The following is an 18908-nucleotide window of genomic DNA, read 5'->3' as shown; positions in this document are numbered from 1 at the left end:
CTACTTGTAAAACAACGAGGGACTTCGAAAGATATTACGATATTACTAATTTGAGACTTTTCAAACGTGTCAAACTCACATTAACTTAAAATAATAGTCAATAAAATGTGTTTGCATTTGCATTAAATAGTTTACTTTATTAGACACTCTATTTTTTTAAGTCTTAGATTTTTACGCAGATATAAATGAAATATAAATTTTTTCAATCATGTTGTGCAAACTTTTCGATCACGCAATCGATAAATAATTGTATATCACTCTCTCTAAAAATTTAAGAAGATAAAAGTTACCGAGAGATTTATGCGTATATATACATATAATATATGCATTTGCATGCGAATATCCGCAAATATTGAAACCGTAATTTAACGACATCGCGTATACGCTATAAAAACGTGAGTCTGAACGTCGGATATGACATAAATTACAGTGCTGCACACACACACACACACATGCGCGCGCGCGGACTAAGAAAAAGTGCGTTGCGTATGCGTGTGTGACGAACGCCAGCGAATAAACTGTCTCCCGAGTTGTGTAGTACGAGGAGTCTACATTACGGCGGTTACACACGGATGTGTACCGGGATAAAAATTTCTCTCTGGGACCTCCGCGAACGAGCAAGGGCCGGTATTCATACAGAGCGCGCAGCTCGCGCGCGACGCCTGTCTACTTTATTTTCGGTTCCTTCCTGCGCTCCCGACACCATTGGCGTCGCACACGTACTCCTAAAAACCAGGCGTGCAGCGAGAAAGATCTGTGAAAAAAATCGCCAGCAGAATCTAAAGAGTATAAAGAGCAAGCACTGCCGGTTGCCTATGGACGAGAGACGAAAATAGCACGGCTGCGAATTCCGAATGCGAAGGAAGAAATTTGCGCGGTGCAAACAAACCGACGGAAAGAGAAATGAAGTGGAAAATATCTTGGTTTTTTTTTCCCAACCATGAAGAAGAAATTGCCAAAGTGCGCAATTTTAAACCACCATAACCATGGGATGGTGAAAAAGCGACGGAAATATTTCTTCCGGCGAAGAAAGGAATTGTTGCAATGTACAATTTGCGCTTGCATCCTCTTGATATCCTCTATAAATGACGAGAAAGATTGACAAATATTTTCCAAGAAACTCGCAGATTCCGCGCAAAAATATCGACAAACATATCGTGTCCGATTATAATCGCTATTGCACCTGAACCGGGATAACACGGGAAGAGATAACGCCCAGATGTTTCCGCATGGAAATCACGATGAATCGATTGCAATTAGAGCCGTGATCAAACTGCTGAACAATTATTGTCTTTCGATAATTTGTTATTATCCGCGCGTTTTTGTTTTTAAATCGCTTTTATTAAATTCTCGCCTTCCGCGAAGATATCCTTCGAAACACTAGACGAAATACTACGAAAATTATCACGCTACCAGGAATTGCTAAATAGTCGATAGAATGTTCTCAAAGGTCTCTTAGAACTTCGAAAAAATCCTTTATAGTCGGTACCACGTGGTACCACCAAAGAGTCCGCGAGACCTACCGCAGGACAGTTTGACATGTTCGACCTTAGACGAGCAAGACTCTTCTCGCCACCCAAATTGCCTTCCAACACGCCATTTATCCCTTCGACTCACAATTAATTTTTATAAAGTATTTCCCACCCCATCGCCTTTTAATCATTCAATTAATCATCACTTCGCACTTCGATTGTGATCGCTAATTGCAAACTGCAATGAGTTTTCACTACGAACGACAACTTTAATCGCGAGGCATTACATCTCGTCGACCACGCCGAAGGAGACACGGAAAGCGACTGAAGTCGCACTCATCTGGGACTCATGCGCCACGATAAGCAGCACGCTATCTTCTTCTTCTTCTTTACGGATGTTCATTTTTTTTGTCGCGTGTGTGAACACTTAATCACCGCTGCAATCGCCGTACGGGAGACAGTTCTATCCTGCAACGGAGAATGTAGTGTCAACCGCTCGAGGGGAGACCGCCCGTGGCATCCAATTTATGCACCCCGCTTAAAATGAACCGGTCGCGTCATTAATTTGCCAACGTGTGTTCATTTGTCGTAATTTCTCTTAAGCTATGACATATCGTCCAAGGTTTCATATATTCGCTTCCATCAACGACATCTTTGACCACAGGAAATTAATATTATATCAAGTTCAAGTTTATCTGCGTGAATTTTATGTTTGCTTTTGTTATGTGTATAATGTAAATTGGACTTTAATATAATTCCAGTTTTAACACATGTACAAAATAAAGTCGACTGTAAAAAAATAAAACAGCTTTCTTATATCGCGGAAGTAGAAAAGTTAATGTTATTGTCGGGGAAAAGATATGTATTGGAAAATATTATATGTGCATGTTAAGATAAGTCACGAATAATAATGTTTACACCAGTTTCAAAATGTTAATATATACCCGCTGTTTAAACACAATTCCTAAATGTATACGTTATCGCATTCTTATCGCAAGACAATTGAAAAAATATTCTCACACGAGAGCTTGTAAATAGTTATCGAAAACCACTAACACGAGACTCCGTTCGTGTACGGCTCTATATTCGCACACACGTGTCTGAACGTGAGACATGAATGAAAAGTCTATCATATAGTGCGTATACTCGCACGTACGCACTCGCGCGTATCCGCTCTTCGAGCAATCGATACAGTCGACGCATCGGCCGCCACACGAACCGTATCAGATGTCGCACCTTCGCCCACTCGCGTCATAAAATTACGTAGAACAATCGCGATAATCGTGTAAAGCAAAATGTACGAACAGCTTCCAACGGAGGCTAATCGACCGTACGACGACCGTACGCGCTCCGTCAATGTGCCTTAGAGCAGTGACAGGTAGAGGTAGGTAGCTAGATAGGCAGCGACAGGTTGCTGATGCAGGTGCATATCTAGCGGTGCTCGAGAAAAAGATCTAGGTCATACGACTACGTCATCGACAACGGTTTGCTTTCATCGTAACCAAGATCTCGCGTCAACGTTCACAGATGAATACACGCACATATACACAGCATATTATATATATATATATGAATCAGGATAAATACATACATATCATTTAATCTCGAATTTAAATGGTATCACATACACTGTATTACTGGAAAAGAAAAGAAAAGCGAAGAGAAAAATATTTTAATAATTCGGAAGAGCAATTACGTGATAGCGTTTGTGCGTTTTCACAGAATATTCGAAAGCATTCGACTGATTTTCGCAAAATTATCTGTTCAATTTCTGAGAATGACACTTGCGAGCCACGTGCGCTCGCAACGATTCATTCAACCATATAATAAAATTGCAAAGCACAAGATAACGGGAAATAATTTCCCGTGGCATTCGTGAATTGAACTAAGGAAATTAAAGATACATTTCAACAATAAAAAGAGATAGCACATATTCATATATACTTCCTGTCCCGGAAGTATGTCAACTTGAAACGTGCGTTTAAAAGGAGCCAGGCAATATGATAGCATAGAAGGTCACAGATAGGCCCCGCGGATAGATTCAAGGCTAACAATTCCGATTATTCTGATTAATAACCTTTAGCCGATAACAAGATTCATCGTGCATTAATTAAATCTATCTTAAAATAAATTCTCTACGTTATAAAATAAAATCAGATAATAACAAAAGCTCAACAAATACATACTTATTTAAGAGATCAAAAAATTATATATAAAAAATTTTTTATTTATTTTCATGTTTGTCAATTAAAAATTTAAAGACATTTTGACATACGTAATAATTATGTATTTCTTATATAGAGAATACGTTCTATAAGAGATTAATAAAAAAATATGAAATCATAAACATAAACTCAAAATTCAAATATACTAAATATATATAATAAAGATATTATATCATAAAGTTAAAAATTCTGCAAAAATGCATCACTTTTTCAAGCAGATGCAAACTCAAATCGCGTCGAAAATTCGGCCGGATTTACAGACGGAAAAATAGGAACGCGGTTCTCGCAGCGACCTCGTATAAACGAGGGACACGTTGTCTGGGTAAGGATTTATTTTCGGAGCAAAACTGGTCGCTTTCTCTCTCTCTCTCTCTCTCTTTCTCTTTCGCTTTCTCCGTTTTTCCGTTCTGGCGAAACGGGCGCGAGGATATTTGCCCGTCCCAGACATTTGCGCGTTCCCATTTGCCGTCCTTGCGCCGCGCGATTCCGGGAATTGTTAACGGATCAGAACCATATATACTTACGATACAGTTAATAAGCTTCCTTTGTGCCGTCGGATCATTATGTCAACCGAGCTTGGCTATTCAAAATAGGTCGGCGTTACAGGCGCCGCTTGGTCACCCTACTTGACATTTTCTCTCGCGCCCCCACAACTTTGCGAGATATAAACTATGAAGAAAGAGCCCAGCTCTCCCTTTCAATTTATCTTGCACCACCTTATAATCGAGTTATAAGGTTACTACAATTTATACAAAAGTCATGCAACTAAGAGGGTTTGATATTACACTCACGTATGTTGACTGTTCAATTATAACAAATTAAAAAATTATACAATAAAAATGACGCTATATACAAAGTATAAAAATAATAATACATATAATTGACATATTTTTATATTAATAAATAATACATAATATATTGACTTAAAGTAATGCAACCTTTGTTGCAGTATAAGTATATTAGAAGTTAGAAGAGAGGAGACATACCAGCATGTGCCATAATCAAAATATTTCAATTTGTGCTGTAATAAGCCAGCATATCTCACAATAATGTTAGAATAATCTTCACTGTAATATGAGAAATTCTGCTGTTGGCGAAGTATGTCAAAGGGCAAGAAGGTATGGCCAAAGTTCAACCAGTGCAGCAAAGTATGCGAGTATATGCCCAATCATTTGCATCGTTCATCAGATTTCATATCTTCGAATTCGAATTTCATACACAAAAAAAAAAACACTATTTAAAATCTAATTACGATATTAATTATAATATCTCATGATAATAAAAAAAAAGATAGAACGCTATAAAAACCTCACATAAATCCGTTAAAAATTTTAAAGGCTCTATGTATGTGTGTAATATAAAGTCGAGTCGTTTGTTTTGCAAGCTCTATTTATCTAATATGCAAATCTCATCCAGCATGAGGATTAGCTAGCTACATTTCGCATTGTGAACAAGGATTATAAACAAAAAGACCTCTTCTTGGACAGTAACGTTAAAAGCGTCTAATGAAGATAAAACTGAAATCTGAGTAATACCATGACGAGTCACGGCTCGGATTTTATTCAAACTTCCTGTACGCATCCCCTGCGTAATGAATCCTTATCCGGAGACGCTTACGCATAACGGATGTGGCATCGTCCGCCGCGATTCTTACGTAAATACGCTTATATTTATGCTGACATATTTCCGTGGTGATACTTGGAGTACATCCAAAAAACTCGTCATAGAATTTAAAAATAAAAAAAAAAAAAAACGGTACGTATATGTTCAAACTCCGCGAACGAGATCTGATATTGGATATCGATCGCGATTGCTCGGAAATACGTAGAGTACTATTTCCATCGGATCTCGACAGACTTGCCTGCATATGGGTCGACGAGAAATAATCGTGGGACACAGATCGTAATTTGTATAATTGCATAATTGGGTGCACGGAGCGTGTGCGCGCGCGGAACGAACCGGCACGGAAATTGTAGCAACGTATTATTTTTTTTTTTTTTCTATCCTTCTCCATCTCCCCCTTCTCTCTCCCACCCCCCGCCTCATGTCGATATGTCAGCACATTTTTTTGTTTTTTTTCGCGAACTTATACGCAGGATACCTTTTATCGTTCGGATTTTCATCGAACGGATTTATAATCCTAGTGACGGTTTATACGCGGCGTAACCAAAGAGGGAAAATCGTATGCGATCTCGGAAACGGAACAATGTCTAGAGAACGGATTATCCGCGACGCAGCATCGATGTTTTGCAGCTGCAACTTGTTGGTCCCCGAAGTTAAGTTTCCTATTTGTTCGTTCCGGTGGCCGTAATGATCGATCCGTCTCCGGTTATCGGTTTTCCTATGGAAATTGGCCTCGCCGTTATCGCGAGCGTGCTTTTCCGCATAAATAGGAAGTTTTCCTTTGAGGGATAACTTTGCTGTTCGCATGAAAGGCGACATCGTCGTGCCGCAGGCTTTCCATACTTCCCGTAACGTAAATGACGATTTATTTGTCCGGTGAAAAAACGGACAAGGAAATATCGCCGACGTCTCGATCAATAAATTCGTTTCAATTAATAACATTTTCGATAATGAGAATCTCATGCAATTTCTCCCAAAACCGTAAACGTATAATATCGCGAGCATCGATTAGTTATCGTTGTTTTTACATTTTGACGAAACGAAATTCTCCTTTAAATTTTACAAATATGCGAAACAATTAGAAAAAGTTTCGTTCTATCATTTTGAAAGGTAGGCAAAGATTCGATAAATATTGATAAAATTAAAATATAACATTTATTGAATTTATCGGAATATAAGAAATAAACTGTTGACTAAAATTAAATAATAATAACAATGTTAATCATATCTGAAGTTTTAATTTATTGACAGGGTTTCATTTATGCTACTATATACGCACGATGCTAATGACGCGACGCAATCGATATGATGGAATTCTACAAAGGACAAAGACGATTTATGTTTCATAAATGTGGCACATCAAGCGCCAACGTATTTCTAGACGCTCGACAATGTCACCTTACTAACGATAAGTTTTCTTGAGATACCGCATGCGCCGACGAAATATCGAAGGATAAAACGTGCTCGGTTACGCAATTAATGCCCGCATATCCTGCGCGACGCGACACTCCGTTTATGTTCCAAGCAACACGTCCCACAAGTATATCGTTTCCTTGACCGCAAAACTAATTGTTTCCTTGTTCAAAAATAGACATTGTTAAAAAAAAGAGAAATAAAAACAATTTTAATGAAATAATAATACGAACAGTCATCGAAAGATTTGATTTTCTCTAGCATTATATGTAATTAGAATAGGCCTCTCTACATTTTCGCTAAGGAAAAATTCAAATTTGTTAAAGAATCTGACATTATATGAAGACACATTCTAAGATATTAGATGCGTATATAGTTTTTTAGCATTAGAGGAGAGTAGAGTATTTGTAGACATCGTGACAATGATAAATTATCATCCGAAGCGATGAAACCATACGCAATGAGCTCTCGAATGGCGCAAAGTGACAGGGATAAAGTGCCATGGTGCCACGATAGCTGAAGGTTAAAGGTCAGACGTCCAATTCGCGTTATCAGGTCACAGAGTCACCCGCGGACGCACGTGAATTCGCGTGTAATACGGTGGCGTCAATATTTTTTCCGACATTGCGTAGAAGAAAATCTCAAATTACCGGCCAACACGCCAATCGAAATTCGTCAAAACCGAATAAATATCCTCGCGATAAAAGGATCCCCGTTAATATTTCACGTCCCACTAACGCGCGGAAAAATTAAATAAATCAGGTCAAAGATTATTCGTAGCTCACATTTTCATCAGAAGCTTGACTGATAAGAATAAATTATTTCTGTGAGCTTTTCATTAATATGTTGGATATGTTGGAAAAATCATTGACGTAAAAACTTTACTTTAAACTGTAGCTTAAATTCCGCAGCGAATTGTGTTATCTCCCAATTGCATGGAAAAAATATTGGTTATTAATAAAAAAAGCGCCAGAGTTGAAGAGTCCCTGCTAACTGGATGATGGGTTAATTTTACAATTAATATTTCGAAATAACTCACACAGATTGTAGAAATGTGCGTAGGTCTCGCTGTGAAATTTCAAAGTTCAAACGCAGTGAAAAACAACGCGCATGGTTATTACGATGCGATGCAACTGTACTGTGTACTGTTAAATCCTCCTGGTGAAATTTGGTACAGGATGCGTCGTTTAAATACAAAGCTGGGATTATATCCGATTCTAAGCCGGGTACGTGTATCATCGAAAATCGAACTTGATTGATATTGAGCGCATATAGGACCAAGCCGTATTAAATCCAATATTACATCTGCGTCTTTCTATATCACAATCAAATCGAATATTACATTTAATATGGTGTTGATATTTATTTTTTTTTTTTTAATTCTTCGAATAAATCAAAAACATTCACTTGTACGCATATACGAAATCGCTATTAAAGGTCAAATCTTTAAAGCATAATCTAAAAAATATATCTCTAAAGCAGAAAAAGAATATTTTCAAGATAAAAAAATTTATAAAAATTATTTTTCACTTGAAAAAGTTTTTTTATAAATATTATTTATCTTATAACAGAATTATAAAAGTACTTTGTCAAAATAATTTGTAAGTGAAAGAGAGAAAAAATAATAAAAGTCCAAAAGTCCTATAATTTGTTGCAAACTTGTGTGCAGAGTGTATGTATGTGTGTGTGTGGTATACTTTTTTTAATTATTATTTACTAGAATGTAATTACACACGCAAACACACAGGACACGTATCGTATAGATAAACGCAATTTAATCGACAATCAGCAAGTAGTGTCACGCTATTTGTCGGTAAAGCAGAGTCTAGAATGCCTTTACAGATGGCAGCTCGAATCAGAAACTTAATTTTGTCCATTGTGTAATTAGAGAAACCAGAATTTTCAACTTAATACGCTCGAATAAAGTTCACCTGCAATACCAGAATAATTTCATGCGATTCTGCAATTAATGTTGCAACTACGAACGTAATTAAACTTAGCTGATGTGATAATAATGCCCGTTTCACATTTCAACAAGATAATTTAATAAAAATGCATTAAAAAAGTGGAATCTGAAGAGGAATTTTCCGCTATCGCATGTTCATTTTCTCCGTTACAGGAAAGACGTAACAAATTATTTTTTACTTGTATTATTCATTCACAAAATTTAAAATATAATCTGTCTTTAAAGGTCTCTTTACATCTATAATTTAGCGCCAAAATTTAAGACTGAATTCTATTTTATTTATTTCTTTTATGTTGTCATGTAATACAAAAAATAATTTAATACATAGAAATCAAAATACATACATATGTATAGTGAAGCATGTGACGCATAAAATTATAAAGAAAATTCAGTCTTGAATTTCATCGTAAATTATATCATAAGATCTTTAAAGAGGCTTAAGAAATATCTACATAAAACAAAAAATATTTCCTCAAATATTTAAAAAATGACTAAAAAAATCAGTATTTTCTGCTATTGCCGAAAAACTATATATAGACAATTAAAAGTTTGATTAATAATAAAATTTGCGATCGATACGATAGTCTTCAGAAAGATTGCGCGCGATCGTTAGTCTGGCATATTTAAAAGTTTGCCCTAATTTCGGCAGACAGAGAAAAACGACCGCCGCCAAGTTGAAAACGAAATAAAACGAGCCTAACTACGAGAGCGTGGCGGAGGATCCAAAACTCAACCTCAGCATAATATAATACTGAGAGAGAGAGAAACTATTGATTAACTGTCTACCAACGTTGTACGTTTCGCGAGGCGTCCGGAGCGCATTGTCTTTTCGCTGCGCGATATCGCCGCTTGTACACACCGTAGTTCGCAAACGCGTAATACTCGGAAAATATCTCGGGGGAGAATAAATGCTTGGCTATAATACCGAGTTTTGCATTCCGCGGCAAACGACGCGAACTAGAAAAAAATCATACTTGTTCCTCTAGGTTTGATTTTGATTAAAACTGTCCGCGCGCGCGCGCGCGAGTAACACTCGCTCCTTCATAAAATTGAATAAATAAAACATCCCCTGCGGTTTCCTCTTCAAAAACAAATTAAACACAAATTCTTTCCCGTAGCTTCTTTTGTCATGTTATTTAATAAGAGCAAAGAAATTACTCACGACAATCATCTCGGAGGGCTCGAGGACGAAGCACTCGTTGGGTCGCCTGGCACTGCCACCCGTCCGCTTCCCGAAGCTGCAACACAGCAATAACAAAATATTTTTTAGTTAAAAAAATTAATCACATATTATATAAATATTACATATTTTTTATATAAATTTTCATATATATATAACAATTTTAAGAGTTTTTTTAATGAGAAATATCGGGTATTAAACATTAATCGTCTTTTTTTTCTTAAAATTTATTAAACAAATTTCTACAAAAGCTCTCACACCTGTTTCACAGCAGAATACAATCACGTGACACATTTGCTTTCGAAAAAATTTTAATATAAAATGAAAACGCTTGCCAACATTTCGTCAATAATCTTTTCTGGCTTCTTTTAAATATCATATTTCACATGGAGGCGAAAAGGGAGCCTCTAAGATGTGATTCATCATACGAACCCCTCAATTTGACATCGTTTCGAATCGAACAATATACAAGCGTGTTCGCACGTTCGCTTAAATATATATACTATTCCGTGATGCTACACAGTGATGCTACACCCTGGCATTAACTTCTATGACCAATATTGGGTGCCACGCCATCGACAGATGTTTCCCATCGTCGAAAAGAGCACTTCTCAAATTAGCCATAAAAGCGCAACGGTTCAGCCAATTTTGGATGAAAATCCCCTGCGGTTATACAATAGAAATAGCTGAAATGTAATTGTCTGAATCGAAATCATAGCTTTTTCTGATTGGAGATATAGTGACGTCACTCTGCTTCTTTTCCATATCGCAGTTTGAACATCCTCATGTCAATTATATAATAAATTAAAAAATAAAATGCCTAATAATTATTTAATAAATGCCTTATAATTATTTAATTAATATTTAAAATTTTCGTTAAACAAAAAGCTACATGTTTTTTATCTAAAATCCAAAATACACACATATAAGATTAAATTATGACTTGAAAGCTAACAATTACATAGTCTGTTTTTTGAACATTTTACTTTTTTACACCTGTACCTATTCGTCATTACGGAAAGTCCTGAGTTAACGGTAACGACCGTGAATCGAATGCCGATGCTCGATGCCGACCGAGAATCGGAAAAGCGAGATGATGGATAGAGAGAAGGTAGAAAAAGAGGTTGCCGAAGGCCGTGAGGTTGTCGAAGGCTGTTGACCCGCGTATTATCCCGCTCCTCCCTCCTCTTACACACGTACACATAAGCAAAGCCGCGATGCGTAACGCACGCGTAACGCATGCGTAACGTTTTGTTCATCTTGTGTGCGTGTGTGTATGCGTGTACCGCAGAAAATTGAATTCGACATGGATGATGCGCCTCGGCTTCTCCATCTCTCAACCGTACTGCGAGTTGTTAACCCCATAAATGTCACGTTGCACGTTTCACTTCCTTAGGATTATAATTATTTCGTTACCAGACTCTAAAACATCCATTTTCAGCGTCGACATTTTCGCCTTTGCTTAAAACAGATAGAAAACAATCGATCTCGGCGAAATTCGACGAATTAATTTTAATGACAGTTGAGCGATATTTGATATTTGATTCGACTGATTAAATAAAACGGCTTTAATGACTTTTAATTACTTGGCAACTGCAAACTTGAAAATGAAAGGCAAAGACTTAAAAATAAATAAATAATTTTTTAATTGGCTCCAAAGGATATTTAAAAAAAAAAATTTATAACATTATTAATATTTCATTGACTAATTTCTCAGAGATTCAGAGATTTAATTTAGTTTTTTAATTTACTTTAAATTTTAATATTTCAGGATTCAGCTCATTAAAGAACAGGGATATATAAAAATTCTTGAAAAAAAAAAGAAAAATTTTAGGTATTCTATCTAGTATAAATTTAATAAATATTTATGCGTGATAAATGTTATATATATATATATAGAGAGAGAGAATACAAATCTTCATAAAGTAATATGATTAAAAATATAACTATGTATCACACACATACATGCACCCTATATAGAAAATTCATGTATCCTATAACATTACAATTATGAAAAAAATTTCTGATAACCTGGTATAATATAGAATAAAAATAAAATTTAATAATACTAGTATGAATATTGCCAATGGACTCGCAAACAATTTATCGTATATCACCGTGTTTTCCGTCAAACATTCACAACGGCAGTAATCAAAGCTTCGCACGCGTCGCATGAAGAATATTGCATCCGCTTTATTGTACAAATGGTGTTTAGAGTGCCAATGCAAACTTTTGTTCCCAATCCTATCTTTTTCTGTTCCCATTTCCCGAAATATATCCGTGGGAAACATTTCTTATAATTCACTTTGGTTTAAACAGAAACTAACAACATAGTCAGCTGTCTTATTGTTTACAATTTCGCGTGTCTAAGCGTCCTTTCCTTTCTCTCTCATTCTCTCTTTCTCTCATTCCCTCACTCTCTTTGTAATAACACTCGCAAAATTATTCATTTCATTTTATGACACTATATATAAAAGCCACGTGGATCCACTCAACGTAATGAAATATTTCTATGACATCGTTAAAGCTATTATCCTTTCTATTATCCTTTCTTTTTAATCTTATTTACCACGCTATTAGACTCCCCTTTTACGCGGCCGAGAACGCAAAATTGTCCGCTGATGACTTTTGCCATGAGTATAAATTAAATCTCTTTGTACTCAGTGTGCTTAAGACTCTTACCAAAATTTTTTTAAGCGCGAAAAGCATTACAACAATAAAAAAATATGTTATAAAGTACATTTTAATTGAGGAAAAAGTAGAGAGTATCACAGTTATAATATAAAGTTGTTTGGATAACGAGGAAAAATATATCCACGAGGAATATAATAACATGCTTTTTATATATTTTTTTTATTCAATTAAAATAAAAAAAAAATATATTTTGATCGTAATTATAATTTAATTAATGTTGAAAATTGCAACTAGATTTTATTCTTAACTTCAGTTTTAACAAACTGATTTTATATTTTTTTGCATAAAAGAGATGAGTTAGCTATATTTAACAATAAGAGATCGCGAGATGTGTGGTTTGAGTTACTTACTCCATTTGTCAATCTACAAGACTGAAAACAATAGGTGATTCACGTACTACTTATGTAAAATTTAAATAATTCGCAATACATCAAATTATGATACTAAAATGACGGATTTTCATTAAAATTAAAAATAAAATAATTAATAAGTTTATACTAATAAAATCTTTTCATGCATAAGTTACATATTAACATTTAAAAATATATCAAATAACTATTTACTAATGACGAATTCATCTTATCATTTCAATATAACTTTTTCGATTATATGTACAAAATTTGCAAAAAAATTAATATTTTTTGCCCAAACTTTCTACGCGCGATCCGAGAGCTTAGAATAGAAATATATACGCTTGTTCTCCACACATCATAATGAAAAAACAATTTTCGTAACCGACAATCGAAATTTTCTCAAGATAAACCTTGCGAGGACTCACCACACGGAAAATCTCCTCCTGGGAAAGGCGGGTGGCGGCGGCGGCTGAGCTCGATGAGCCCTGTCGACCGACTCGCTCCTGAGGGCTTGTACGACCTTAGGCACGGCCCTGAAGGGTTCCTGACAGGCTTTCGTGCCGCCGTTTCCAACGCCATCGTTGAAATTACCCGTACCACCGTTACCACCACCGCCACCACCACCACCATGAAAGCTGTTCCATCTTCTCACGGGGCCCCTGTTAGCGCCGTGATAGCCAGCATTATGGCCACCTGGACCGCGAGGAAGCTGGCTGGTATGTTTGTGCATCCTCTCTCGGCGACTCACGCTCAGTGATCCTTTCGCCACCAGGACGCACCGGGTACGTCCATCGTTTGCGTCATAATCGTACGAGTTTGCACGCGAATCCGCTACATCTTCGATGCTTCTTTGCCGTTTTCTGCTCTTTAGCCACGCGACTTTGAGCACGCGACAAGAATTGAAAAATACTTGTATCCTCAAAACGGATTATTCCGGCTTGGTAGTAGTTCCATAAACGGAGTTCTAAAGTAAAATCGATGTTCTTAGATTGGATTTAAATCCTGAGATCAGCAAACACCAGCCATCACATCGATCGTCAATTTAAAGGATAAAATTAATTTACTATTGAGTTGCGAGTTCAAAATCGAAACTGTTGCGCCTTTAATAAATTTATTAATATAATATATTATTAATATAATATAAATTTATTAATAAGTCTTTATCTATATAATAACGCGCTAATTTTATTCATTCACCTAAGGTTTTTATAAAAATTTTACATTCATAAAGTTACGAAAAATACTACAAAGCATAATAAAAAAGATCATACCTTATATAAAGGACGGATCATATCCTATACAAAGAACGGATAATTCTTCTAAGTAGCATATAATAATGAAGAAGAAATACTTTAGCATAATTTTTCCCATGATACGCACGTGATATTTGTCCTCTGCGCCAAGTTGGCGACGGGGTCGAGTGGAGTCAAGTGATTCTTAGTAGCTCTTTCGTGGCTCGCATATTTTTATTACGCGACCTATGGGATCTCGACTTGAACGAGCATATCTAATGGAGACTAATGACGTAGCGATCGTCGTCTCTTGTTTCTTTCGGGCGACACACCTTATCAAGTACGTTTGCTAAGAAGCGCGATAACAGGAAGAAGAGCTTTACGCTCGGTGGTCGCGGTAAAAGGATAAAGTGTCGCGCAAGACACAATGATCCGTTGACTATCGTATCGTAATGCGATAAGCGATGCGATAAGCGATCTATTTTTCTTCAAGTTCGGGAAATTCTAGAGTTAGAATTTTTTATTGCTATTATTATTCTTATTATATTAGCTCATTGCAAAAATAATTATTTATCTCCTTTTCCAATTATAATTATTAATTAGTCTAAATAGAAACTAGATTAGCTATTCCAACACATTTATTCAATATGTCATTTTTTTATCTATACAAGTTTTTTATACGTATATTATTAATCGAACGTAATGTCCATAAATTTACTTATCAAACATTTTAGAGGTTTTTTTTTTTTTCTTCACTACAAATAACTTGTAGTGAAAAAGGGAAAAATAAAGAAAAGTATAATAAAATTGTTTTTTATTTACATTCGAAGAGAAACAATTTATTATTTTTACGCAGTTAAAATATTTTGCACTTGTTTCCGAATAGTGGATGGACCGAAGAGTAAATATAAAGTCCAATTCTCTTACTCTTGCGTTTTTTTTTTACTGCCCTTTCCGCGGTTCACGCTTTTTCGTCTCTGTTTTCCTGTAACTCAATGCGCGCGCATCACTCAAAGGGCATCATTATTCTCCGACAATCTAGCGAGGGCCGCACCCTAACGACGATTTCTCACGATCCGTCAATAAAAACCGACCAACTCTTCCTCTTTTTCAATAAAAGTTCGAACGATACGCGAACGAATGCGGCATTTTTACGTCGTCCTAGCGACGTTGGAATTCTTTCCTCGTGATTTCGCGGAGATTTGCCGACGTATCCGTAAGAGAATCTCCGTAACAGAAAATCACCTTACGCGTGCAAAACAAGGCAGAAGAAGTCCCGGCGAAAGAATGAATTTAAGAATGCACAGAAGAGAGATACGTAGATATAGAGGCCTTAGGGCCTATCTGGGCACGGAAATCCAGCAAGCTTGCACAAAAGCTCTTGAGCACGCGCTTGAGAAGCGGCTCGTCGTTTTCTCTCTTCATCGGTCTGAGAGAAAGGTGGATGAGAAAATAGTCCGGGATACAATCACGCACCTCTCCGTGTGTGCTTTTTTTGACGGAACCACGACCGACCGATCGATCCGATCACGTTTGCGCGATATTGATTTAACTAAACCATGTATCGTATATACAAACGGTATTAATTTCAAGCATACCAAATATACAAATAATATTAATTCCAAGCTTATAGTTAAATTAATTTAATTAAATAATTATAAAAATTATTCTATTCCTATTCCCAAAATGAGAAATGAGACTCGTATATTAATGCTATATAGTCCATTGAAATTGTCAGGTTCAGGTCAATCGTAATATCCTTTTTAAGATAGCTTTATGTTGCTAAGATGCGAATAAAGTCCTGTGAAACATTGCTTCGTGCGAGCGTACGAAGCGTATTGTCTTAATAGCTCACAAAGACAATGCGCTTCGGGTCGTTCGTTTTCTAGGATCCCGACAGGAAATAAAAACAAGAAAATCTTCGGCTTTACTATTACTTGGAACGTTTCACATAGAATTTCGTGCGGAAAAGAGACTTACAAATATCTCTGCAGCATGAAATTGAAATAGATCGATCGCGGGTTTAGCAATGTAGGAAAAATGCTGCTACATCGTATAATAATATTACACAAAGTTGGTAAAAATAAAATAATTATACAAAAAAATTATAATAACCTGCGGATGCTAATCGTACGAAATTTTAATATTTAAAGGTCGTATTTAAAGATTATATTAATTATAGAGGAGTACACCTACGCTTGCAACAGTCAAAGGTTGAAGGTCCTTATTCGATTATGTAAGTGTTAAGAAACGGGAAACTTGAGGTGAATAAGAAACGGGAGAAATAATCGACAATTAAGAGACGGTGGGTCGCAGGCAGGAAGAATTTCCATTTCTAGCGGAACACGCAGAGCGTGTACCTTCCGGTACAACGATCCCGCGCCGCGTGATTATTAGTATAGTTATATATGTATATCCACACATACATGTATACATGTATGATTTCTACCGCCTTCTGTTGTAATCGAAAGTTCACGATGAAGAAACTCGAAAAAATACATGTTTTGTCATTAAAACAATATGATTATTGTCAACATGTCATTTTTTAATAAATACAAAAGGCATTAACAATTTAATTAAATTCAACATGTATTCTATTGATTCAAAAAATTACATATATGATATTTAAATTTAGAAAATCAATTTATATTATATAAATTTGATAAATTTTATATTAAATCCTATCAGTTTTTCCAACGTTAAAATATATATCTCGAGCAGATCTCTTAAACTCAAATCCATCATCTGTGAGATTTAATAATTATTTCTCGACGGCTGACTGAGCAATTATCAAGCACCAATGGGTTAAGAAACAATCGTCCGTTGCTATTGTCGACGACAATAGCGGATAAGTCTTCGCGCGGCGACAATGCACGTGTAACAAAAGAGCCGCGAGATCGGGGAAAACGGGGTAATAGTAAAAGAGCGAAACGGGAGAGGAGAAAAGGATAAGAGGAAATTGCGAGGATGGAGGAAGCGAGATGGAGGAAAGTCGGGAGCGCGTAGAGAAGAAGATCCTTGCCGTACAAGGACAACGACAGAGACTCGCCATTGTTGCTGCGTGCCCTAATCCCAGCGATCCGCGAGAGTCTCTCACCGCGCTTTTGCTAACGAGCATCATTCCCATAAGTCTTTGCTACTGAACTTGCGTCGTTTCCCGAGTAGTACCTGTTCTCCCCGGGACACAAGAGGACGTTTGCCGATGCTCGTTAAGTGCAAGGGCTTCCCGTTTCAATCGATGTTTACGTTGCTGTTTGCATGCATCTTGAAGGCGCGCCAACATATTAAAGGACTTCAATGTTTCATTACAGTAACATGCTGAACAACATACTACAAATTATTGACAAGAGTAAGGCGGGAGAAAGGCTGTTTTATTAATGAAATGTGTCTACACATCTTTCGTGCCATTTTATCAAGTTGTAAAAAAAAGATAAATTTTGATTGCTAATGAAGTGTTGTAAATAAATCTTATAAAGGTGAGAGAAAATCTCACATACATAGAATTTTTTTTATTTTTACATAGCTGCATTGTATATGTATAATATATACATATATACAAATTTATATATATATATATATATAAATAATATTATGTGTATAATTATATATATATATATATATATATATATATATATATATATATAATTTTTTATAACTTTACTATAACATTTTTTTTATAACTTTTTTTACATAATATTATTTAAAAAAATACTTTAATATATTATTTTCGACATAACTATTTCAAAATGTTGTATTTTCCTTGATATGATTAAAAACATGCGGAAACTGCGACTGCGAGAAGCATTGAAGTGCAAAGTGCGACGCGGAGATACGGTATGGGAAGCGCATACACACCGTGTAAAGCCATAAAGCTAACACGATCGCCCTCGTTTAACCAGGTTTTCAACTCCCTGAAGCCGGCCTTTGTCGGAGGCACACAAATCCGCATGTGTCTACTCTCCTCACCGCGCTCGTCCAGGACTGTCCCGGCCGGACCGCCGTCTCGTGCCTCCTCTCGAGCGAACTCGTTCGCTCTCGTTAACGGAAATGCGTATCGTAATTCGAATCATGACCATAAATATATACGTGCGCGTGTGTATCGTGCACGCATGTTACGTTGAGCGCGTGCTTCTCGGATTCTCTCGCGCACGCTATTGCGTGCGATGCAATCTACGTGCAACTGTAGTTACGAGATGCATATGAAACGTGCGTGGAATATCCGGGCATGTGTTTAAATGCATACGCGTTCGGCTTAATGTTGTTTTTATTTTTCTTTAATAAAAAATTCTTATTGCTATTGTTTCCAATAAAAAATATCGCGCGTGTAAAAGTCTTTACTATTTCTTCTTAAATCACAATTTGTTTTTTTTTTTCATTTGACGTTCGTAATCGAGCGTATCGAATTCTAAATAAATTTATTGATCGCTATCATTACACTACGATGATTATATTACGGCTGTGATCGTTACAAGGACATGGTATCACTAACTGAAGCTAATTATCCAAGGTTGCCTGGCGGTCGTAATCGATTCTCGAAGTAGTTCAACATTATTATATTTCAGTCGTTTTATTTGTCGTACTATGAAATCGAGATACACTTCCGACTAAATTAAACGATTTTGTCTGTTTAAGGATATTTTTGTAAAATAAAGATTATTTTTCTAACTGAAAAAAAAATAAATAAATTGAATGGATAGCGACGGATAAATAAACGAATAAATAAGCAGCTACTAGAAATAAATTATTAATT

General features: G+C 36.1%; 1 protein-coding gene across 6 annotated transcripts in view; it reads right to left on the bottom strand.

Moving 5' to 3' along the window:
• LOC126857162 (rap guanine nucleotide exchange factor 2-like) overlaps positions 1–18908 on the bottom strand; it is a 111647-nt gene that overhangs the window by 23359 nt on the left and 69380 nt on the right. For 4 of the 6 annotated variants that reach the window (XM_050606390.1, XM_050606363.1, XM_050606368.1 and 1 more), the window contains exons 2-3: positions 13352–13890; positions 9862–9937 (exon numbers count right to left, since the gene is read on the bottom strand). In XM_050606390.1, the coding sequence (XP_050462347.1) occupies positions 9862–9937; positions 13352–13656 (381 nt within the window). In that variant the 5' untranslated portion in view covers positions 13657–13890. The remainder of the gene's footprint in view (positions 1–9861; positions 9938–13351; positions 13891–18908) is intronic. The other 2 variants (XM_050606358.1, XM_050606374.1) reach the window with 1 other exon arrangement.

This window comes from Cataglyphis hispanica, chromosome 2 (assembly GCF_021464435.1).
Source record: "Cataglyphis hispanica isolate Lineage 1 chromosome 2, ULB_Chis1_1.0, whole genome shotgun sequence".
NCBI classification, from domain to species: Eukaryota; Metazoa; Arthropoda; class Insecta; order Hymenoptera; family Formicidae; genus Cataglyphis; species Cataglyphis hispanica.
This window is presented reverse-complemented; position numbering and strand designations above follow the sequence as displayed.